The sequence below is a fragment of the Stigmatopora nigra genome, chromosome 14 (genome assembly GCF_051989575.1).
Source record: "Stigmatopora nigra isolate UIUO_SnigA chromosome 14, RoL_Snig_1.1, whole genome shotgun sequence".
Taxonomy (NCBI): domain Eukaryota; kingdom Metazoa; phylum Chordata; class Actinopteri; order Syngnathiformes; family Syngnathidae; genus Stigmatopora; species Stigmatopora nigra.
In genome coordinates, this window is record NC_135521.1 from 10,216,382 (window position 1) to 10,242,895 (window position 26,514).

Sequence of the window (26,514 nt, forward strand, 5' to 3'; positions counted from 1 at the left end):
AAAGCACCCTCATATTACGGTAAATGGTCATCCTTTTGACACATCAAATCTAATGCATTGTAATTTTGAAGTTATGATTACAAATGTACTTTTCACATTTTCACAGAAGAGATTATTTAGATTATTTGAGAGATTTCAAATAAAGTATTTACTTGTGTGGGGGGTGTGGTTGTTTGTGATGTTCAAAATTTCAAATATGTCAAATACTTTAATAGGATTATTGTCAACAGATATAAGTGTCATCCAAAGAGCAGTTATTGGTTATTTAAAAGATCAATCAACTCATTAGAAAATTCCCAGTCAAAGCTATTAGTCTGAAAGGGGTTATTCCACATTTTATGAATGATTTTAGTCGCCATATTTATCAATTTTGAATGAAAAGATGTTAGGTTGAAAATGTGTTTATTCACAGAGCGCAAATCAACATTGGGACATCACAAATTTCTCCATCAAACATGCAAAATTTCGCTATTGGAGATGTATTATAAGTGAATGCAATTTTTTTCCCCGATATCGCTGTTCTTCCATCACAGACCATAGTTATCCACTGACAGACACCCAACATGTCATAGCAAGTATTGAATTCTCACCTCACTTATCTACCCTCTGCTCTATACCACCTTTTTAATGTCAGATATATAAGAATCGTTTGAGTGAAGCCGGATAGGAGCAAAGCACAAAGGTGCAGACGGAAGGGCACATGAATTAAGACCATGGAAAACTAAATGGCTTTTTCTTTCAGAAGTAGAATTGATCGACCCCAGGACTAGAAAATAAGGTGGCCAATCAATTCAGAGATGACTTAAAAGGTTCTTCTCCCTGAGGTCATGTTAAACGAAATGCTTTGCTATAGGTTTTGGCAATCTTCCGTATCATCCATATTCTCCACCCATCTTTTTGCCTCATTATATACACTAGCAGAATTTTGTTAGATTTTCTGTATGCACAGTATCAAATATACCTGAGTGAGTTTTAATCTTTCATATTTTAATTTAATAGGACTCAATTTTCTTTTCAGGTAAAATGGTTAAGGATGAGTATGTTAACAAATTCCTTTTCAATAAAATGATTTAGTGTTATTCAAGGTTTCATGTTGGTAACAGTTTGACCTTGTCTTTTCATTTCTAGGAACGTTATAATCAGTATTACAAAATGTTTGCAAATAATCTTCTCCATATACCATACAATTTGAAATGTTATGACATATTTTGGTTTCATCACTACAAATTTAGGCAAAGCATATTTTATATGAGATTTTCAGCAAGTAGTAGTCCTAGTATGCACAAAGTTTCATTAGTTATACCTTTTATCTTCGAATATACTGCAATGATAAATGCTGTATGAACGCATTAGACTATAAATCATTTGTATGTGACAAAAAGTATAATTTAAATTATTTTTTCCTTCATCCCTTCCCTTCTATACACCGACATGCTTTGTGCCATAATTCATATTTTTGTCCTTTATTTGAATATTCTTTTAACATGGTGTGCATAAAGTTATATTACAACTATTCTGATATGTCCATTAATGCATTCTCTTGAAATACAATATCAATCTTTATTTTTTAACTTTTAATTTTTTATACCCACAATGTTTTCAACAGTGTTTTTATAGTGCTTATTAGTGCTTTTTCTCTTTTTTCCCTATTGAGCCACGCTAATTAACAATTGCCCTCTGTGAAATCAAGCTATTTTTTGGTTGTTGTTGTTTTTTTTTGGCCGCTAATTCCTGACGGGATTATTTTTCAGTTTTATTAAAGAAGGGTCAAATAGATGTTGATTGCTTTGCCTTGAGACACACGCACATGTCACGAGGCACCATCTTCACTGTAATTTCTAATTAGCGAGCCCTCTTCTCAATGGTTAATATTATCTATTTACATTGAAATAATGTCATTACACAGTTTGGGAAATTCCTGGGAATAGTCAATGACAGCATTGACATAATTATATACGTGGATATATATGTATATTTTTGCACAACATCCGTATGACTCTTCTTACTCTAGATCAGGTCAATATATAGCGCTGAACCAATTGAGCTTAAGCGCTTTATGTCACCCTCCTTAAAGGGAATGAACCGTTGTCATGGCGACATGACGTGAATTAACAAAAAAAGATGACTGATGACATTGACGTGACTAATATACTACTCTTTTTTTCAAATTATTATTTCTGCTCCTTTTTCTTTCTCCATCCTCTATATGTGTCTGTGTTGTATTTATTTTCTTCTTTCCTCCACCTATCCCTTGAACCTTGTTGTCTTCACATATCTTTTCTTCTTCTTTAAGACATGTGTGTGCTGAGGTGTCAAGTGTAAATGACATTAAGTGTGGCCCTCCCAGATACCATCCTAATATGGGCATACCAAATTAATAGGCTCTGATTAAACGAGCTCATGCAGTTATGTTGTTCTTAAGTGCGGCTAAAGAAAGGGATGATGTGATTGAAATTGTAATTCTCTTGTAGAATTATCTTATTTACAATGATGGGGAACATTAACAACAACATTTCAGAGAGTGTAGCTCAGTAAAATCTAAACCCCTTTTCTTGTTTCTATTTTATTGTCAATTTTATCTGTACTATTTTTATCAACTGTATTTTTTTGCCTTTTTTTTCCTCACTGTTTGCTCTTTGGACCCCTTCTCATTCGCACCACTCACGGTGAAGAGGAAGAAAGAGAGATGGGGGAATGACAGGAGGGAGACAGGGAAAATTATGTGATTGAAAGTGATACAAAGTAAGAAGGAAGATGTGGAGGTGGTGTGATGGGGGGGAAATGAGAGTTTCTTGCCATGGTCCATACTCTGGGGCTAGCCAATCACTAATTCAGAAGACAATTCCTCAGACAGCCATTTTTTTTTCTTCCCGTTTCACCAGCGAATGTTGCGTTATCTGGCTGAAGTGTCATTCCAGCTGGCCATCTATTGCTGGTTGGGGAGTAAAATAAATAGGCTGCAATGTCCTGTATCTCTCGAGTAAACAAGTTAGCCAGCACCCACATGCCAGTCCTAAAAAAAGAAGCAAACAAAAAGAAAGGGCGTTGTATAATTAGAGACTGTGTTTTTACCGATCACTGTCTAGCCAAATTAGCCCCTTCTCTGCTAGAGAATATATGTCATGGTGGCTTCTTCTTCTTCTTCTTCTTCTCTCCCTTAATGGCTTCCTGCTTTCCTATATTTGGGTGTCTGGTGTGCTTTGCGATAAACCAAAACACACGGGCTGAATAGTTTGTTTTCTAAGAGGTAAATTACACGTCGTTTGCATCTGAGCTGGCCAATTACTTTAATAGAATTGAACTCGGGTATAATGAGCTGACATTCGCATGCGAGAGATGCAATCAGATGATGCTTCTCTGCCCGTTAGCGGCGGTATCTGGGAGGTGATGGTCAGTTTATCTGTCGGCCATCAAGCCTATGCGAAATGACTCACCATGAGTTTTAATGAGGGAGCTTCTAGTGTGATTGTGTTAACGATGCTCGCTTTTGCAGACATACGAGACACCGGGGCCAAGCCTGTGATGGTCTACATCCATGGGGGGTCCTACATGGAGGGGACGGGCAATATGATTGATGGCAGTGTCCTCGCTAGCTATGGAAATGTCATCGTCATCACCCTCAACTACCGTGTTGGAGTTCTTGGTAAGTTTTTGTCTTTTTTCATATTTTATTCTCTATGGTTCATTCCTTTATTGTATTGTAAAGTTATTCTGCTGTTAGTTTGCTGGGTTTCTGTAATTTGTCATGAAAAGACAGTATTTTAGGGATTATTATCACCTGCTGCCTTTAATATACTGTGTACTACTTATGGAAATAGTGTGTGTTTCTTGTGAAGCAAAGTATACTTCAATGTCAGAAAATATGACGTGTTGAAAAATAGGATGAAATTCAGTGCAAATCAAGGTTGGTTGCAGCTTGACCCACACAGCTGAATCGTCTTTCAAAAATGGATCACAATGTGTCGGTGGTACCTGTGTGGTTGTGTGAGTGTGTGTGTGTGGCATGTTTCTGTATTCATGGGGGTGGAAATGGAGAAAGGCTGTGAAAAATGGCAAGCTAAAGGAAAAAAGAGATCTCCATGGAAACGGCTGCAGCAACACAAATTGGTATTTAAGTCACTAACTAAGCTTTTATGCTATTTCATCCACCATTATACTACAGTTCAAGATCATTCCAAATACTTTTTTTCAAGTATAAAAAAATGTAAATGTTATTATAAACACTAGTCTGTTTATAGAATGTATATCATTACTTGGAAAAATTGGCAATTAGGAGAATGTTGTTGTTGTTTGTGAGTGCAACATTTAAAAGTATTTACATTTATGGTCAATACAGTCAATGACAGTGTGATTGTGAATGGTTGTCTGTCTCTGTGTGCCCTTTGAATGACTGGCGACCAGTCAAAGGTGTGGTTTTCGTTTCAGTCAGCTGGCTTTAGAACTTTTGAATGTGGATGGATGGATTTATATCCAATGGGAATGACTGAGTCAGTAGAACTTACAATTTCCATTGACATACTATTTTCTTTTTGATTCCCTCTATCCATTTTCCATACCGCTTATCTCACTCAGCTCACAGATGATTTGCAGCCTATCTGTGAGGTAAATAAACAAGGGTACATCATTCTCAAAGGCAGCAAAGGTTGTTGCTTAGTGCTTGTTTTGTCCCGACCCACTGAACTTGCTGGCAGTAGTAATTTAAAGATTTATTACCATTATCGGACGTAGGCTATTGCGTTCTTCTTGTGATGTGTTCTTATTTATACAATACATTTAATTCTCTAACTACTTGATTTTATTAAATAGATTGAACTAAATAAACACAATCTGGATAAGGTTTCTGATCAAAAGGTAGAGAAGAAGTAGAGAAGAATCAATAACATTTTGCACTTCTTTTTGAAAAGCTTGACCTGTCAATATTGAAATTTTAAAATCTATAAGGTTTAAAAAAGACGGGTTCACCAGATGGATGAATGACAATGTTTCAGGAGAAGAGAATGACTAAATTTAATCAGTTTTTTTTCCTGAAACTAATGGTGTGAGGCTCATAATGTAAAGCCAAAAGGTGTTTGTTTGCATTTATGCTCATATTTCTTTTATGGCACTTCAATTATGAGTCAGATGTTTGTATTCTCACCGGCCTATTTCACTAAATGTCATTCTACATGCATGCACACGACCCCTGCAAAACAGGGCATGTCAATGCTCCAAGCAGACACACAGTAATGCATGTGCATGAAAGACTAAGTTCGTCCAATGAGGAGGAGGCTGTTGCGGTTTTCAATGTACCCGCACAGATGTGCTTGACTCACATGCACAAACACACAGAGTAGGTCTCTTGGTGAGCTCCTTCTGAGAAATGAGCAGTGAAGAAGTGATGCGTGTGCTCAGGCGATAATGTAGCATGGTCTGATAATCTCCCCATGGTGCGTCTTTAGCTGTTATTACAGACGCACTCTTAGAGCGCAAATAAAACCAAGGCCAGTGAGAAATCAGTGCATGATGGGAAAATTAGCACAAAAGCTGTTTGAAACATTATGGCTCCTACCATTCGCCCAACATGACATGTTGCAGTTAGGCAGTAATTTGCTTCGTTTTCATGGACTCAATTTAGTATTGTTACAAAATTACACGTCCATTGTACGCATGCCTTAACCATTTAATAGGGAACTCATTTAACTCATGATGGATTCGAATATCCGAACAATTTTGATGAGGAGAGGAATGCAATTAGTTCCATGACTAACCTTGTAGGACAATCTGGATTTAAATTTTACCTCGAATAAAAACTGAATCCCAGAGACAACTGGGTTTGATACTGATAGTCCGACTCCACTTATTCATTAAGGATTGATTAGGAATAAGGCTAACAAATAGGCTACTGGGTATGTATTACCGTACAAAAAAATAATAGTTATATACAAATGTGTATTTTTAGATGAGGTCAAGTGAATGGAAATCCTCCACTTAACTTCAACTCGTGTCATCCTTCAATTGAAGTAACACATCATCGTGTTGAGTTTATTTATATAAGAAGTTAAATTAGCCGTTTTTTTTCACTGCCTAAGAGGAAACGATTTAATGTAAACAGACAAATAAATAAATAAGGCTTCTGAACAGCTATTTCAATTAAGCTGCTTAAATAGATGAGGGAATAATGGAAGCAGAGAGAATTAGACAAGTTAATGAGTTTAAAGAAAAGCAGACAAGGCAAATCGAACCATATTTTCTGACAGTAATATCGCTCCAATGGTATCCACGGGCAGTTGGAATATGGTATTAATAATGTATAAACACCTTTGAAATGCACACAGCAGTCTGAATATTAACTGTAAGGCAGTCTTTGGAAACTGGTCTCTCTCAAACAAATATGTACTGAAATATATTTCAAAGTGTGAATTAAAAAAAAAAAATAACAAAGAAACATTTTCAGCAGTTTTATTGCAACAAATTAAGTCCGAAACCTTTCCAAATGTCATTGATTAATGTTTTATTCATATTTCATTTGTTTTGTTTGAGATTCCCTGCATTTATCATCTCCCCCAGCTTTTCAATGTTACTCCTAATGGATCAAAATTATTGAGAGATGCTGCTTTGTGGTATTATGAAATATAGATGGAGCATTTGTTTTGTTTCCGAAACACACCAGCTACAGTGCATGTGATGTATATTTCAGTACTGCTTTAAAACATTTGGGAGATTCACCAGTGAATAGACCAACTATACGCAGGAGTAGTTTGAATTCTATTCTGTGATGTTTTTAAAATGCTGCCACTCGTGTTCCAATTAAAGACAAGTCCACAAAAGTTTCTATCGTCCTCCTGCAGCTTTAAGCTCTCTGCTGCTGAAACGGTAATTATTGCTTCAAAGAGTACACACCACAATTCTCAGGAGTTCCCATTTAGAAACTTTCACATCTTACCCTCTTACTCTGTAGACCAGGCATGTCCAAAGTCCGGCCCGCGGGCCAAATAAGGCCCGTGGACAAATTTTTACCGGCCCACGGCCTCTATCATGAAATCAATAATACACGGCCCGCCAGCACTGTTGACCACAGTATAAAATAAATGTGTACAAAAAGCTATTTTTCACTTCACCAGAAGATGGCAGTAGCCCTGTGGCCGCACTCTGGCCGCCGTGACCCTTGCGTCATTGTTTCAGCCCAGCCCATTTCTAACATGTAAACAAAAAAAGGAAAGTTGACCGGGAGGGCCGCCGCATCCAGGAGAAGTGGAAATTTGAGTATTTTTTCACTGAAATACGAAACAACTGTGTCTGCCTAATTTGCCAAGAGACTGTGGCTGTTTTCAAGGAATTCAACATTAAGAGGCACTACCAGACGAAACATGCTAGCTACGACAAGCTAACTGGGAACGAACGCGGTGAAAAAGTGAAGCAACTGGAAGCTGTTTTAACGGCACAGCAAAGCTTTTTCACAAGAGCCCGTGAGTCAAATGAAAATGCCACAAAGGCAAGCTACGAAGTGGCAACGCTAATTGCAAAGCACTGCAAACCTTTCAGTGACGGTGAATTTATTAAAGACTGTGTAATGAAAATGGTTGAGAAAATTTGTCCCGCGAAGAAGCAAGAGTTTGCCAATATTTGCCTGGCTCGTAATACTGTGGCACGGAGAATTGAAGACGTTTCATTAGATATTAAGAGACAGTTAGAGGCAAAAGGAACTGAGTTTGACTTTTTCTCGTTAGCGTGCAAAGAAGACCTGGACTACATACTGCAGTAAAGATCCCAGTATCACCCTTCACATTAGCGCAGGCAAGATATTTGTTAAGTCCTCTGAGTTGACTAAATTCTTAAATCTCAGTTCATTATTTTTTTTGTGATGGTCAAAATAACAGTTTGAATATGCAGTGATCATTGTTTTGTTTTCACCACTGTTCCTACAGTGAGCATATAATAGTGAATAATATGTGATGTTTCACATGAACTTAGATATCCTTGATAGTTTTCTTAATTTTTTGTGGTTTGTGATTTCGGTAAAAACCTAAATGTAAAAAAAATGTAAAAGTATGCCATTTGTAATTAAAAAAAATCCCAAAAAGTTAATTTGCATTTAATGTTAATGGTTCAAAGAATGTCAGGCTAAAAGTCGGCCCGCACACATTTTCACCTTACCAAATCTGGCCCTCTTTGCAAAAAGTTTGGACACCCCTGCTGTAGACCATTGAACTTTTCAGAGTTGATCGTTAATCACTTGTTGACCCACCGTTGGTTGATTAGCACTCATTGTGCTTTGAGTCGGGTCACTCACTTCAGGTCAGGAATGGAAGAGCCTGAATTACTGCTCATTGAACTGTGTGTTTGAAAAAGACAGCATGTTACTGATATAGCAAAAGTTCTCTTAAAACAAATGACAGTACTTTTACTTTTGCCTTTATGTTAAAAATCAGTTGTTTACAATTAATGCAGGGATGTAATAGCAGGAATTATCATTTATTTTTTTATATGTGAACACTTTATCCATTTTAATTAGAAGGCAAGTTGATAGTAAAGGTAATTTAAACTTTACCTGAATTTTAGGGCGGCTTGGTGGATGAGTGGTTAGCATGTCGGCATCATAGTGGGTGGAGCTGGGATCAAATCCTGGTTGGTTCACCTGTGTGGAGTTTGCATGTTCCCCCTTGGCTTACGTGGGTTTTCTCCAGGTACTCCATTTTCCTCTCACTTACCAAAGACATGCATGGTAGGCTGATTGGACACTATCAGTTTCAAATATTATTTTAGTGTGAAGAGGCTGGCAGCAAATGATCATGGCAAGCTCTCCCAGTCTAAATGTATCAGGCATTCAGTGCTATCAAATGACATTCAATGAGTTAAATGAGTGGTTATAAAGAGTTCATTTAAATAGCATTAGTTTGACAGAGCCTCATAATAGAAAAACATTTTTCACTGCAGTCTTTTGAGAATCGCCCTTGAACAGCTCACCCAGCTGTGGTCGTTGGTTTTTGTATGTCCCAATGGTCCCATTAGCTTTCTCAGGGGCTTTATGATTCTGGCAGGTCATCCAGAGCAAAGTACTTCCTTGTTGACGGACCACATGAAGAATAGAAATATTTGAAATGTGTTTTATCTTGTCCGGAAAGAGATCTCTAAGGCCCCTCCGGAGGTGCACCTTGAACTGTCTTCCAATATAATTTGTTTTGTCTGGAATCGGACTCCATTTTTAGTATCTTGGCTAAGTGTGTCTGTATCTGCTGAGTTGCCACGCCTCTCTAATAATTTGTAATGACTCCTAGTAAAAGAGCGAGTATCTCGTATCACTGCTCTTTACAAATCAAATTACTCACTGGCTGTTCTGGGTACTGTGCATGTTGATTTTTTGTTGTTGTTAATATGAGTATGGTGATTTCCCAATTAACTGGGTAGTCTCAAAGGTGGTCCTGGTGGTAAGGACGTCCAAATTTCAGATATCTGAAAATCAAGAACGTTTTTCTTCATCTCTGCTTTCATTATTTTTAACCTTTGTTGACTGCTGTCTATAGTATTTCTTTTATTTTGGGTAAGGCTGCTGTTGTACATTTAATCCAGGTTGGTTGAAAAAGAACAGTGTCCTTTTAAAATAAGCCTAAGCCTAAGGATTGTATTTGAGATGCCTAATGTGACTTTGTCCCGCAAGTCCTTCTCTGCTGTTGAAAAGGTGGCTTGTGGTAATTTATCCACAAATTCTGAAAGGAACTGATTTATTAGGTGGGTTTGAATAACATTGCATAGAGGAATTACCAGGTTAACATCTGCTATATTGGCAAATCATTTGAGATACACATTTAATCAGTTGTGTAATCCATCAGGTGCTGGGCTAGGTTCCTTTGGTGATCTTGAATCTTAATACTTTAGTACAAAAATACACTTTGGGTTTCAACTTTATTGGGAAAGTTCAAGAGGAGGCCATTTTCGTTTCCAGGGAGGCTACTCAAGTGCACAAATGTACAAGGCTCATAGATACATGGTTGGATGCATTTTAGTTTCAGAATCCTCACCTCACCCCTCCATCACATACCTTTGGGATGAAGCAGTAGTGACCTGGTGTCACATTTGTTTACTCCATTTGAAGCACTAAAATCAAAGGTTATAGATTAAACAAGAGATGGAAACTCATCTTGTTAAAGTTCGAACAACCCCATAACAAAAATGTAATAGTGCAAGTAATAATAATAATAATACAGAGTCACCTCTGCTACCGTTACAATGGGAAGGTAACTAGCTAGATGAACCCGAGAAACTATCTTCAAAATTGATAAAAATCCTGCCTTTTAATACTCGCAAAGCAAGTTGTACAATGTAGAGTAATTAGTTGAAAGTACTGATCTGTTTCATATTGCGTTAATAGGCCTGCCAAGACACAGTAAAGCATATTAGTTACTTTTCAATGAATTTGTTTAGCTTGCTCTCTTTTCATTCCCTTTAAGTGGATGTAGGCTGATAGATCTTAAAAAAACACACTATCATAAAAATGTTATTTTTTAAGGAGATTTGCTGTTCATTTTTCTCCGAACTGCAATAACGAAAGAGATGTAATTCTGTTTTTTGTTTTTGTTTTTTGTAGTTGGTCCTTATGGAGGTGGCAGGCAGTTCTTTTGTACACTCATCTGTGGCTGGTCTTTTTAAAATTATAAATATATGCCATCTGGTCAAGTTTATACGATTCTGATAACCATTCACGTAGTGACTGTTAGTCTTCTGCGTATTCTTAATTGCACTGATCGTTAAATTGTGAACTGATGGATGATAGTTCAATAATATCTCTGTAAATTGTCAGTCCCATTAACATTTGTATGCGTATATTTTTCCCAAAACCAGACACAGCGAACGCACTGTGTGAAGCTGATTGATTAGTAGCAAAATACAAGGGATAAAATTCATTTTCTAATTAGTTGTGACAATAGAAAAACAACAGCAATTGCCAGCAAAATAACAAACATGAATAGAAATTTTGCTGAAGGCTCCCCTGCTTATACCAAACAATTCTCATATTGAATATTCAATATTGGCACGCCAAAGAGGATCTAGCATTTTCATTATTTAAAAGGAGCGTGGCTTTGCATTGTGTTTCTAACTGCCCTGGAAGCCTCGTTTGCTGGAAATGTCTGTCATGGGATTTTGGCCATCATCTTTTCCTCTGTATTCAAGTTTTACAGTTCTCTCACAGTATATTATAGAATTTATGACGAGTCGTGGGGTCACTGGACTATTGCGCCCCAAAGATCGACACACTACAATTTTCCACATGACATTAAGGTTCTTCCTAGACTGTCTTGTTTTAATATGTTGCCTCATGTGCTCTCAAAACTTATTCTAGATTTAAGGTGATGACAATATTTGCTTTTATTAGCTCTCAGTTCACAACTAACCTGTTATTTACATACAGTTCATGCCCCCTACCTGGCTTTAAGATTAAATATGATTAAAAAAAGTTGTGGTACAACAGACATTGTAAGTTAATTAAACACTTATCTTAACTAGAGTTGTAGACGGCAATTGTGAGATGTCATGAGACAGATTTCCACCTCACTATGGAGAAAGGTAGATTACACGGTAAAATGCCCTTGTCAGGTTGAGTTTCAAGGTCAGTCCTACAGCCAGCTAGGATTCGCATTCACTCTGTAATTTAAACAACTCATAAGGCATCCAAAGCAATCACAGCTTGTCTCATATGGTCATTCTGTGCCGCTGCATGGTCTAATGACCATTACTTTTTGTACACAGTGACCTGAAATGGGGCTGTCATGGCCACCACGGGCATGTAAACTTTGTTTTAGCGATATAACAAAATGCAGATGGATATTAAGAATTCCAGACTGACATTTAATGAGGGACTTTTGACTCTAAAATGCATTACATCACAAAATTAAAAATACATGGAGTCAATGCGAAAGTCCAAAATGTGCATTGAATTCTTAAATGCACAATAAAGTAGTGCAGCATTTTTAAAGATATCTAAGATCATTTCCCTATTTAAATAATATTCAATTTTTCCTTTGCAGTTTTTGTGTTTTTAATATGCTTGGAAATCTGTGTGAGCCTTAATAGTTTATTTTTAAGACCCTGAAAATATCCTATCATTTAATTAGCGTGTATAAATATGTGATAGTGGGACGTTAAATTTATACACAGAAAATCGAAAATGATAACTTGATTTATTATTGGGTGAATTCCTCCAAAAGAAAAAAGGGAACAATCCTGAATATAAAAGGTTAACAGACATATATGTAATGTTTTCTATTCCCTAGTCAATTGCTTACTGGTGGGTAGGTAACTCGCCTTCAAATCTCGGCTAGAAAATTAACTCTAAAATGTGGGGCAGATGGGCTGGATTAAATGTTTGACATCAAGCAACAATGGTGGTGAGTTTCTATTGTTCGCTTCTCACCGTGTCCAAAGAACATGTTTCCTTGCCACTCAAAAATATTGATTAAAAGCAAAAGGCCCAGAAGTCTAAAAAGGTCTGGCCTGAGAAAACTATTGATGTCAAATAGAAGTATCAAAGCAGAAAAAAAAAGAATTTCAGCTCCATAGCAGAAAGAAATATTCTTTCATGCTTTACGTCATTCATTTCTGTAACTGTTAAACCGGAATAACTTAATGTAACTCCTGCTAATTACCTAATTAAATATTATTTCATCGTTCCAGGAAAGACAGTTTCACAAAATAACGTTTGTCTTATATACTATGTAGATCTTTTTTAAATGGGCGGTTCCCAACTCCCTTATTGGTCTTTTGTATCACAGGCAACATATTGCACTTTGTGACAGGTTTTATTTTACTACTGTAAAATAACCTTTTGTTGCAAGGTATTAAATGAGTATTCCCTCAGCCTTTTATGTGTTATTGCTTTCCACGTCTCCGTATGACATAATGATTGTGCAACGTTTAGCAGCAGTAATTGATGGATGCTCGTGAAAAGTGGCTAAGTCTCAACATTGGAAAGGTAAAGAGACTAAGACTAAATTTGTCTAAAGGGCAACGAACCATAACAATAAAGTATGCAGAGGGACATAAAAGAACAACAACCATAAAACAATGACATTGATGCTTTAAAATGTCTTTTTTTAGATTTCTTTTTGTCTTACTGGATATTTCATAATAGTAGAAATACTACTATAATTCTAAGACTTTAAATACAGTAAAGATTTCACTGCCAGAGTAGGATACATTTATCCAAATCATATTTTTGGGGAGAATCTCTGTGAGTCTATTGTAAAACTTATTTTTTGTGGTGCATGAAAGATCTCTTTGTGATCATTCCTTGCTTGAATGCTGTGTATCACTTTTTCTCGGTTGGGTTGGAAAGTGTGTGCTTTTCATGACACCACATTTTATACCGACTTTGCCTTTATGAGGTTTGTAACATCACAAAAAACACTATCTTGGGTGTTTTCTTCAGGCCAAATATGTACATGTAAGATATTTATGAGCACAAGGCACTATATACACTATTCAAATCAACCGTGAATTACAGTATTGATCATAGTGTCGTTGTTGGGGCCCAGTTAATGTCTTAGAAGGAAACTGTTGTTGTTGTTGTTGCTGCAAACTACCTTTTAATTACTAGACCTCCCTTTTGAAAATTACTTTCGAGTCCAGCACATATCTATTTATTCCCATCTTTACTAAAGAACAAACCTGACTACTTCTCTCAACCCATTACACTTTGTCAGCTTCATAAAAGACAAGTCATTGTTCTGACAAGCACTCATTTATTCATATCTCAGAAATAACTTACCCAGATTGCTGTCTGCTATTTTAGTCATGTGAAATGACTGCAAATTCTTGAAATGTCCTGAAACGGGGCGTAATATTCAGCGAGGGTGACTGCAGATTGTGCTATATTGATGTATATTTGTTAGACGATTAGTGAATCATCACTTTGGGAGATCAGAGCTTGAGTAGGTGTGGCTGGAGAGTAGAAATGTCACTGTTCATTTTTGTTTGCTATAAAACATTACACAAAATCCAATTGCTACACGCACAAGTTTATCAATGAAGACCAATGTCGCTAATTGATTAGTTGTTTTCCGATAAAGCATCTAGCTGGGGCTGACTTTGGCTTGTTCTGAATTAGTCCTTAATTATGCTGTTATAATAGGCCTAGACTTCTGGCGGATTCCCCATGATGCAAAAAATATCTCCTCCTCTCCATCTGTTCACCTTCATATCTTGTTACTGAATATTTCTAACATCATTTGCATCATCTCTGTGGCGGGATGTTTGAAAAAAGACTGTCAATGATTGTTTTTAATATTAGGAGTAGAAATAGTGTGTGTTTTCTACTGGTAGTTGGCTACAACTATACTTCTTTAGGTATCTGGCAGAGTTCCCATTTTTCTGATACTAACAAGGAATATCTAGGTCATATTGTTTCAAAGAAACTGAATTATTGAACAGAAACATGCATGTTCTTGTAACTCTATATTTAATCTCCTGATGAACATCTATACATCAATCGACTCCCTTGTCCATCCATCCATCCGCCTACACTTTTCCAGTCAGCACTTTAAATCGAATATGGGAATGGCTAGGATGTAGTTTATAATTCCAGTGGGAAATTTGTTCAGAACACTGCTGCATTGCAACACTGAAATTCATTATGTCACAACAGGAGGTGACTCCAAACTGTACAGCAGATAAATGACGATAAAAACTTTTCTATTGAAGATAAAATGGATACATTTTATTTTATGTACTCTGAAAAACAATCCAACTTACTTAAGGCACATTTTTTTACAAATATGCCTCATAGGACTCGATAACCTTAGAACGGAAGTTGAGACAAAGATTGGTCAGAAGAATGAATTGTGGATTCAGAACTCCCAGATGGGTTTTGTGGTGGCCTTTTGTACACAGTTAGTTAGTAATTACATGTTATTCATTCTAGTTAGTGGCTAGTTATTCCCCCATTCAGTAATTCACCACTTTGGATTGAATTAAATTGCATGAACTGTTTTCCTATCATAGTGTGAGCATGAATGGTTATCCATTGCCTTGTGCTATCAAGAAAACAGTCATTATGGATATCGCTAAGTGCAATGCAGAGTTTATACACCTTTTTGACATCTATCTTGGTATATCAACATGTTCCGATCTACTCTTGTCTTGCCTGTTATGGCATTAATTATCAGATGGCAAAAATGACCACCGAGGATAGCCATCGTCACAGTACTCTTTACTTATGACACACAAAGCTCTGATAGAGAAGAGCAGGAATAGTACACAAATTAAAGTGATGACTAGCAAGATGTTTGCCTATAGTACGGAAAGTAGATGGTGGCAGAAGAAAAAGATGTTGGATTAGAGATGACCTCGAGGGCGTGGTTGGCAAAGAGTGGCACTTGAGGTGGCAGTGAAGGAGATTGCTCTGCAAACGTAGGTGGACATTTTGGTATAATGAATTGAAGTGGGTAGTGTGGCTGAGAAGGGCAAATAACACTGTGTGGTGTGCTCTTATAGCGGCTCAAGCTGCACCAATCGAAGGTAGAAAAGGCTCCAAGAGAAATGTGTGAACAATGTCTGGTCGCAACACGTTTCATCACACCTCTCGAGTGGGAGAGAGATTTTATTTCAATCGATAAGAGGTGACAAATCTGTCTTTTTAAGTGTATTTGCCTTACAGAAAAATGTACATATCTCTTGCTGTTTGGAGATGGTTCTTATTGTAGGTTCTTGGTGTAATTTAACTGAAAGACTATTGCTTATCTTTTTAATCAAGTTGTATTTGGTCAAATCATAATGGATTTAAAATAAACAACATGTATGTTGAGTTAATAAAGGCTTTAAATGTATAGCTGGGTAGGCAATCTCCTCTTGGACAAGGAAGTATTATTATAAAGTCATTGTTGGCTTCTTTCTATCAGTAATGAAAATACCACATTGGCTACTTAAAAACCTTTAATAAACTATAAACCAATGAAAACAGTGAAGATTTTTACAACCCATCAAACTAAAAGAAAGTAAAATAAAAACTAATTAAACTGGCCTTGATAAAAAATGATTGTACCTGGAATATTTTGTTGACTTACTTAATGAAGCAATCATTCAACAATTGCTCCCAACTTTTAATGAGGCCATTGCAATAGCAAGTGTTTAAGTCATTCCTTGGGAGTATAAACTGTTCCAGATTGCCCAAGGTGACAATAGCTACGTAAACACTGCAAGTCAACACGATTTCTTTTGTCCATAGGCGACACTTGTCTATTTTTTTTCATGTTTTGAGAGACAATACTATTTTGATTTTTTTCATTTTCGACCTGCATCCAGAATGCTTAAATATTTTCTCAACATACATATATCAAATCTGGAAGACATGCTGGTTTGTTATTCACAGCATAAAAGGAAGTTTAACATCTAGAGCAGGGAAAGGGGGAAATTAAATTGCAGCTTTGAAAAAAAAAAGGTTATGCAGATGGTTGATATCTAATAATTAATTTTATAATTGCACAAACCTTTTCATTGCTTTGCCCTTACTTATTTGTTAATACATTAAGATGAGGTGCATATATGTGCTATATATTAATTGAAAATGAGAAGGAATAACTAGAAATGCCCATTTATACTAATGTCTATTCATTTTCATTGAATGGTCAAAAAAGAAAGACTCATTATGTTTGCTTTAGATTTTTTAAAAATATTTTACTGCCCCGTCTGTTCCTAATTTCTAGTTTTATTTTTATGGAATTGATTTTTTTTTCATTTTTATGTCTGGCATTGTTCTATAGAAACAAAAATTATATATAAGAGACTTTTGGGCATATCATGTATGTCCGCTGCAGTTGAATGGTAGCTTCTCTTGAATAATAGTAGTGAAATGTGTAGATAAATCTTGAATGTCTTGTTGGAGCTACGTGGCTTCAGGTGCTGCCTGACATTCTCTCTTAGGAGCTGTCTGTCAAAGTGATGCCGGGCCTCTGGAGTGCTGTCTGTCTCTCTGTCTGATTTCTTTCCAATACGGCCTGTTTCTTTTCCCGCCATGTGAGCATAGAAGCGTATCAGGCAGAAATACTTTTTGGGCTTTTTCTGTTTTACCCACCTAGGCTTTTTTACTTGCTCTATGCAAATGTATTAAAATCCTTTTACTGCTATTTCAAAGCTGCCTTCCAGTAAATGATGTAGTACAGTTGCTTTAGCAATGCAAGCTGCAAAATAGCAACTCACATCTGGTTCATATATTGGCCAAATGCCCAAGTGAGTTGTGACCCCATGCCAGTTGTCCTTTACACTCAGTCGCTGCATGCTGGCAAGTTGACCTTTATCATTAACCCTGCTGTGTGCCTGTCATTTGAAGTCTTTATTATTCATGCTGTCTTCTGGGTATATTGTATAAAAGCGTTGAGTAGTATCAAGGAGGGATGCGTGGTGTGTTAGTGCATTTGCGCTTGGCAATTAAAAGCACTAAAGCTGCTGGAACATTTGAGGCAACCATAAAATCAACAATTAATGAAATGTGACCTAAAGATTATTATTATTTTTTTTAAATCGTGATAATCCAACACAGAAAAAAACGGTGGTAATCCACAGTCCCTCTTGGTTTAACCATATCAGCATTGAAATTCAGATTTGTTCCAGTACAAAACATTACTGTTTGATAACGATATTAACATCAAGAAAGTTGTTAAAAGAACATAATTATGATATATTTTTTTAAATGTCTTTAAAGGAAGGAGAATTATCCTTTTATCCAGCTTTTTCTATTGCTTAAGGTGTAAGAATCAATCGATCTGGATTGATATTTTGATTAGTGAAGAAAAGCATTGATTTATATTATCATTAATATGTTTTGTCATGAGGAATGGTTTTCATTCATGTCTAAGATGTATTGTATTTTATATTTCGCTAGCTAAAATTATAAATAATATTGAATTGTGTTAATCTAATGCAGAATAGATTTATGCCAGACATAATTTTATCAAACATCATATGAATCCATATTGTGCCATCATGAAATTGGTCATTTATATTCCTACTGCTTGCCCACTGGTTATCAAACAAAGTCAAAATTTAAATAATCAAATAATATTTAACGTATTTTTGGAAGGTTGGGAGTAACTCAAAGAAAAACCAAGCAGTCATCAAAAAAACAAAGAACATCTGGAACCCGAAAAAGTCCAATTCCATTACTGTACATGTTTATCATAACTATTCTCACTATCATCCGGCTTTGCCACTTGCCTTTGCTCAAACATATGCTACTGTGTGCTGAGTCAGCCATCTCTGTAAAAAAAGTCAAACTGAACCTCTGCTGATGGGCTGTGATTGTTTAAGCTGCTGAATCAAAAGGCAAACATGCAGTTCACACTCTACTTTTCCTTCTGACAAGTACTCCATTTGAACACAGAGAATGTCAAAATGAATCCAGGCAAATTGTCTAATTTTATTATGCAGCCAATGCATCACCTCGGTCGGCAGTTCTTTTTATTGGCCATAGAATATCACTTTCAGCACAGTTTTAAACCACAGCTTTATTTCGTGTACATTGTAGATGGAAAGTAAATACACCAAAGTGAAAATATCACATAATTTAGGACCTGTACAAAATAAGAACATTTTATAACATCCCTCTTTTGTTATAATATTGGGCAGTGGCTGTGGATTTTTTTAAATTGAAGCCATTATTATGTATATTTTGATAGATTGATGTTTTGGGATTCTAAAAGGGAATGTTTAGCCCAAAATTTGCAGGTATTTTGAAAAGAATTGTTAAGAATTTGAGGCTTTCATTGCACTTCTCAATGGGGTTATTGCAGTTGTTGTCCAATTATTTTCTTCTTTATCACAGCAGTTTAACACATTGTAGATCGTAGTTATGAATGATTATTATAGTACTGCATTGCTTCAATGTCACAACATTTGAACGTTTGCTAAAATCTGTTTACACTTTACAGTTTGTAGCTAAGTATTGGAGATTGTGCAGATTATGAGTATGGCATACTTTACAAACCAGAATGAGTTCACTGGGGATTTGTGCCATGGTTGGTTACCCCACAAAGAATGTTTGTAATAATAGTATAGTTGTGTATGACCACTTTAAAATGGGTATGCATGCAAAAAAAATCAGATTTTTGAATGGTTCTGATCGTTTTGATTGTGCATCTCTTATCGCACATATAAACATGAATAATCAAATCTCAGTATGTGACAGTAGTTGCATTCAAATGGGAAGACATTGAATGAATCTGTTATGTATTATTATAATAATTATATTTTATTTTGGCAGGTTAAACCCAATTGAATCAATTATCACAGCCAGACTACACTTTGACTAGGGGAAAACATTTTAAAATCCTACTGGAAATCAAAATATCATATATATTTCTTATTTTAAATCATTTAGCACTACTCACACCAACATCCCAGTCATTGTATGGGATCACTCAAATGTATTTTCTGTTAGTCAATAAAATTATAGGCAAATGTTCCAACTGGTTAGTTTATATATACTTAATAAGTCAAATCATGGATTATGTTCTGTAATATAAATGCAAAACACTTTGGCCTTGCACAGTTTTCCATTATTAAAACTGGGCAAAAAAAGCTTTACTTATTGTAAATGGTGGCATTTTGTGGATTGATGTTTTTTTCATCCTCTTTACCCTGACGGAATCAATTGAACAAACCGCCATGATGTTTGATAGCCTGTAAGCTGCAATTATCAGAACAATATTATGGCTGGGCTAAGACTTTGAGTAGTACTGCAGTTGAATTCAAATGTGTTTGCAAGCTATTTGTGCTTCTGGCAAGTCCTTGAGGAGCCCAGGAAGGGCACAGAGCTCAATAACTCAATTCTTAACAATTAGCCCATGACTTATCATTTCAAAGGCTCACACTACATCGTCCAAAAATTTGTTTCGCTCTTTTTTTTTTAATCATACTTGTTCATTGATAGGATCAGACTTGATAAGCACCAAATCCATTATCTCCAAACTGTTTAGGTGGCTTTTCTTCTACTTTTTTTTCGGCTGTGTCAGCATGAATCTCGACATAAGCACCACTCACTCGACAAAAAAGGGAAAAGTTTTCCCTCAGTCACTAATAACTAATTCATATTTAAAACAAGACCTAAACCTTATCAAATCCAATTAAGGAATGCATCAAGCGGTATTCTTACATCCTTAATCAGGCCTCATTACTGTAACAAGCCGAAATAGTATCCCACTCCCACATATCCATAATTTTGTTTCCAGCATTATGTGACCTTGGATCAGAATGGAGACTTAACTGCATCACAGCATTGTGATGTTTTTAGATTGTGGAGAAAAGGGCAAGGTTGAACGCATAAATGGTTCACCTCGCCTTAGATTTGGCCTTTTGATCCCAGAAGAAAGTGTTCAAGCGGTTAGCAGAATAAGTGAGGGTGTTTGTATGCCTTTACATAGTAGCTGTGCTTGTACCTGTTGGGCGCATTAAACATAGCAATGGCATTTCGATTGGAGTGGTTTGCTCAGGGGAGGGCTCTCACACATTTATGTATCATATTCATAGTCTTCTTTGGAGCCTGTTGTGCTCATGCGGTCTGACAGGATTCCATTTTTTTTTTGTAGAGGCGATGTCAAAGGCCAGTAAAATGGCTTTCTTGGTCAGGAGTGCAGTTACATGACTTATAAGGCTGTTTTTTTTTTCACACTGCAAAAATTGGGATGGGGTGTAGAGATAGAAGGGGTTAGACGTGCACTGTATGGGGCCAAGTCATTGAGTGATTTGTCCTTAAGTAGGAGAAGTGTATAATATATGCAGAACTTGATTTTAAGCCAGAAAAGGTACATAAAGGTGGAGTTGGGGATTTGCCATGCTTTTGAGTGGATGAGAACGTAGGCAGTGTTCTTTTCTACTTTACGAGAGCTTTGTACAGACATCAATTGGTGCCACCGGAAGCGTTACTAATAAGATAGTCAGTGAGTGATGGCCCAAGTCTAAAAATGTGTTTGTGGTGGAAGATGATAGACTTGGTAATGGATTGAATGCAATATTAGAAAGCTAAACAGTTGGCTGTATTATTTCTTTGAGACATGGATAGTTGTTGGTATATATGAATGAAAGCAGAAGGAGCATCTAATAGTAAACAGAACCTGGGCTAAAGACAGGGCCCTTTGGCATAGTTTGTTTAACTGCAGCTAGAGTGGATTTTGAGCTATCGATAGTGGTAAATCCAATGTTTGCATACATAAGACATACAGTGAAAGTGCCATAACACACCTAATGCTATAAAGCGCACATAGACTTGGAGGAAAAATATGTTAGGCGTTTGGAATTTCCTGAATTTCTGCATCAATTGGGGATAATATAATAAAAACCTCAATTATAAAAATAATGCTTCAATTAATACCACCTAGACAATTCTTACAATTAATTAAACATAACATGTAAACCTTTATAGGGCATGGTGTAGAAAGTAATTGCACCCCAAAGCTAAAGCTACGGATGCTCCAAGAAGCAATCAGTCTGGTGTGAGCCAGTCTGGAGTCCGATGAATGAGACAAGACTGGAGACGTATCTTAAAACTGCTCTGGCCTTGAGACAATAAGTTATATTTCAGTAAATAACATTCACATTTATATAGTCATTAAGTATCCTGCTATAACAGCAAATGTATTATGATACCATCAACAGAAGAGCCTTTTTTCATATCATAGCAGTTGTTCATTTACTCCCACTGGGACATACCCTGAACACATCCCTGGTGAAGTGTTCAGGAAGCATCCTAATTAAGTGGTCGAGCCACCTCATCTGGTTCGTCTCCATGCAGAGGAGGCGCGACTCTCCTCCGAGTACCTCCACAGGCACTGTCCCCACGCTGTTGTGTCAACGGGAATTTCAAACGCAAATGAGAATCAGAGGAAAGCATGCCACACTGAAGCTAAGCTGAATGTCAACAAGGAAGCATAATTTGATGCATCTTATTAGGTGTAGCAGCCAGTGATAAATTGATCACATGATTAGAAATTGGGTAGATCTTGTCATGTTTTAGAGGATCAGGATCACTTGAAAAGTCACTCACGTACTCTTTATTCAACAAGTATAGCTGGCAGTGCCCCATGAGTAAGCCGAGCTTCCACATTTTGTCGTTTCTCCACGTCCACACGGCTAAGCTGTTATCCTCTTGGTCTGAGTTCCAGTTGCGTCCAAGTTGAAGGCTTTCTGAGCCGGAACGTTGAGCTCCAGTGGCACTAAGTCCTTCTTGAGAAAGAAAGCCAGGGTATCGCAGTTACCGTTTCCCATGTGGCGCCTGTGCTTGGCCAAGAAGAGGCTGACCGATCCCGGTGCCCCAAAGGCCATAGTCGTAGTTTTTTTTACTGGTCCGTGGTAAGAAATAGTTTTTTCTATACTTTTTATGTAAAACTGATGAATATGTTAAATTGAAAGTTGGTGTTCAAATCAATGAGAAACACTTAAATGGTGTTTAATGCATTTATTCGGATTTTTTAATTATTTAATAGTCCGCTTGGGCAAATTTATTGTCATTTATCGTTATTGCGGTAAATCTACTCAATTTACCATGACAAATACTCAAGGCCATACTATCCAACCCTCCGTTGCGTATCATTAATTTCCCATAATTGATTTTATTTGAGTAACGAATATTCATCAGCCTTGTTTCATTTTTCATTTTTTGCCAATGATTATGATTGAAAGGGTAATGGAAGGATGAATCAAAATGTGCCTGTGACTTAGTAGTTCTTATAAATGTGTGAGAAATCTGAAGTTCTACAAATTATGTAATGACTGCATAAAAACACATTTAATGGAACTGAAGCTTTCAAGACAGGTGGGAGGATGCTGATCTGTTCACCATAAGTAAAGGAAGACAGACCTTTGTTATGTGGGTGGAGCTTGAATGAATTTTTCCTTTACACACATTTGCGAAGTCAGACACTGATAATAGTTTAAAGGTTGGATTTTCAATGAAGCACAATTTTTTTTATGTCTCCTTTGGCCTCGAAAAGATGCATTACTATTTATAAAATAACCTGACAGCCTACTAATAGACAACATGATTTTAAGAAAAAAATAATCCCACAGTCACAGTTTAACTTGTCCATTACAATACATTTATGGGTAAAACCCTTTAAACAACTAGTACACTATTTGAACACCAACAATGAAACAACAACAATACATGCATGCAAATACGATTTCTCCTTTGAGGAACATCACTAAATTTACTGTAGCTTGCAATCAGTATTGGAATTTCCCATTTGAATTAATTCAAAAAATTTCCCTCAAACCCAGGAAGAGCAGCACATTGCCATTTGAATTAAAGTAACAACTGTTTTGCTAATCAAAATATAATAGAAAGCATTTCAGTGTTTAGGTTTTTATGTCTCTCTTACATCTTCGAAGTAAATGTACGACAATAGCGTTTTAATTTGAATCTACATCTCAATTTAAATTTACTGCGATTTAATCAAGAGCAGCATAAAGTATTATGGTAATACCAGACAATTGCTAAGAATAGGAAACAATGAGTTTTAGCTTCTAAAGTGGAAACAAATCGGCATCCTTTCCCAGATAGAAAACAAACTATAGTTGTCTCCTCTGGAGGCAGTTTGGCCGAATCAAGCAATTAAAGTAAAACTACCAAAACATTTTGAACCCCTTTAACATATTGAGAACAAGTATTATTACAATGTTTGCTCAAACCACACACTATTTGACACATTGAGCTTGTACTGTACAATCCTTTCCTCTACAGTCAACTCTAATCAGCATATATATCACCCTCCATAAGCTTTTTCAGATGACTGACACAAAATGTCTGGTATTCGATATCTGCCTGGCATACCCCCAAATTGGGCCTCCAATGTTTGGCCACTGAGCAACCTTGTTAAGTGAAATAATGAATAAATTGCCCAAGTAATTATGAAAACCGCACACAAGCGGGACTAATGCTCCTGCTCATATAATTAGAGCAGGAAGCTGCCACTCAGAGTTATTCCTTGCACCAGTCCAGAGGACAGCTGGAGGCAAGGCTCTACTCTGGAGTTCAATAGGGTACAAATTGCACTGGTAAAAACAAGTTGTTCTTTGGATTTTTTTTTTTGTTATTAACAATGAGCTCAGTCTGGGTTTATTTATCCTAACATAGCAGTGAATCTCTTGTTTTCTAATGTGGAAGCAATTGCTGGCTAACAATTGTCAGATAAAAGAGCTGTTGTCAATAGCATCGTCTGCTTGTGTTGGAGAAATAAATTGAAGACATTAGGGTTCGTTATCTGTGGCCAAGCTATCGGTAGATGCTCAAGTGAAGGAATCGGTATGTATAGAAAGAAACAGAATGATTCGATTGGCTAGGTTGTCTTTTTTTTTAAATACACCTTCTTGCTGTTGGCTGCTGATGCTATCATTATGTCAGAGGGGCTGGCAACTGAAAACTAGATGTCCACTTAATAAGATTGTGAATCATTCCTTCCATTAAATGTCTGTTCACCACTCCTCATTGGCTATGTTGTTGGGTCAGTAATCCGCCCCTGTGAGCTCGAGGCCGACTGCCTCAGAGGGCTAAAACGCTAACAAGAAAGCATGTCACTGTTGCAGTGGTGAGCATTCCCTCACTTGGCTGGACTAAGAATGTCTGCCTCATCTGACTCAAACCACTCGAAATAATGTAAACTCCTCACTAGAGGCCGTATATTCGGGAAATATGAACATACAAATAATAGCGATGACATATACAGAGACGTAGGACTTTGTAACATTCTTTACATTGAATTTGCTTAATTTGTTCCACAATCCTCCGGGTCTGAGCTCGTATTTCAACGTTTCCCATAGAAATGAACTAAATACAAATTAATTCTCTGAAAAAAGCACCCAAAAACACTTGACCCGTATGCAGTTTTCAGTTGAAAAGAAGTACAATGGAAATAAATTCTTGTAACTTTATTTCTTTTAGTAATGTCACATAGTAAAAGATTCAGCATTATCACATTTTTTTTAAAGATACTAATCCATTTTCCTCAGCACATTTGACAGAAATTGGTTACACTCATTCATGTCGTTGACATATAACAGATGCCTGTGCTCATGTTGTTGTTTGCCTATGCCTGTTGTTAAAGTAGCAGTATGCGGCCCATGTAAGCCCATAGGCTTATACACCATACAAACACATTAACATCTGCTGTGAAATAAAGCAAACAGTACTCAATTAGGAAAAGCTACATCTGGTATAGCATTTTATCAAATTAGTATTCTGACTGACAAGATCACAGTCAGGAGCTTCAATTGTACAACAGCATTTTTTGTCATCCCATGATCCTCCTTGAGAAGAGAGTACAGGGGTAAAACTACCCAGACAGAGGTCATGTATTGAGCACGGTGACAATTCCTCTTAACAATGTCCCGTCTTTATTGTGCTTGTTCAGCAGGTCCTCTAAAGCAGGGGGGGATGTCATATTTAATCAAATTATCACAATCCTTTTATTAATTTATTGAAGAGTTCAGGGTAAAAGCTGGGTGAAAGGGCATGGATGAGCTCATCTGAGATCAGTGTGTTTTTGCTCCCTGAAATGTGAACTACAGAGGGGTGACACAACCAGAGCTGACAGCGACAAACGGCCTTAGTGCTCAACTAATAGCAGAACAGTGTGCTTCCATGTGAGTATTGTTAGGTGAAGCAGTGAAAATCGCATTCTTACTATAAGTACCGAGTACAGTATCTATGGCAGACCATCCTCAGGTGCCAGAGTCTTGTATAAAACAAATGTGTATTAAGTCTATGGAATCATAGTGGCAGATATTAGACTTCAAGTGTCAAGGAAAGTTTTATTTTTGGTTGGATTTAACATCTAGATCTATTGGGAAAACAGCATTCAAAGATATTTATGCCCATCATATCTTGCACAAAATAGTGGCAGCACTCTTGAGTAACAGTTCATTTGTGTAGTTTCCATTTCCGATATATTTTTTTCCACCACATTTTGTCTGAGGAACTTTTTTTTCCAGACTGGGCGTGTTGCTGATAGTTGATGGTATCATTTCTGAAACATGACAGACATTCCCGTGATGCTGTTTTGCTAAAAGTCAGTTCCATAAACCTTTTACTGACACCTGATGAATTTTATGATGATCCTGAAGACTGTTTTCATCTCACATCTGACACCTGTCTGACTGCCAAGGGCGTCCTAAAATGTGCACAACTCTCTCGACTTGTTGTCAGTTTTGCTGTCAGTTTTGAAGGAATCATTGGGAAAACAGAATTAGTAATGCGGTTGTGTTTGCTTGTGGGTGTATACCTACCCACACATGGACTTCCACCCTCACATATGGGTCACTGTAGGTGTAGTGGTTTTTCTTTTGAATTTGATGTGGGCAGTGAGGAAATGGTTCCCTCTCATTGGGCATGAGAATGGTCTTCTGTTACTATGTGTGCCCTATGATTGACTGTTGGCCATTTAAGGTGTAGCTAACGATTCAGTGAGATGGGATGCAGCACCCCCACGAGCCTGACAATAGTGTATATATATGTGTGCATGGGCATGTGTTTGTGTGCGTGTGGAAGGCAACCGGAGTACCCAG

At 36.8% G+C, this 26,514-nt stretch overlaps 1 protein-coding gene across 4 annotated transcripts in view; it reads left to right on the forward strand.

Moving 5' to 3' along the window:
- Positions 1-26,514, forward strand: part of nlgn3a (neuroligin 3a) — a 132,003-nt gene that overhangs the window by 49,143 nt on the left and 56,346 nt on the right. For all 4 annotated transcript variants that reach the window (XM_077732263.1, XM_077732262.1, XM_077732264.1 and 1 more), the window contains one exon: positions 3,494-3,643. In XM_077732263.1, the coding sequence (XP_077588389.1) occupies positions 3,494-3,643 (150 nt within the window). The remainder of the gene's footprint in view (positions 1-3,493; positions 3,644-26,514) is intronic.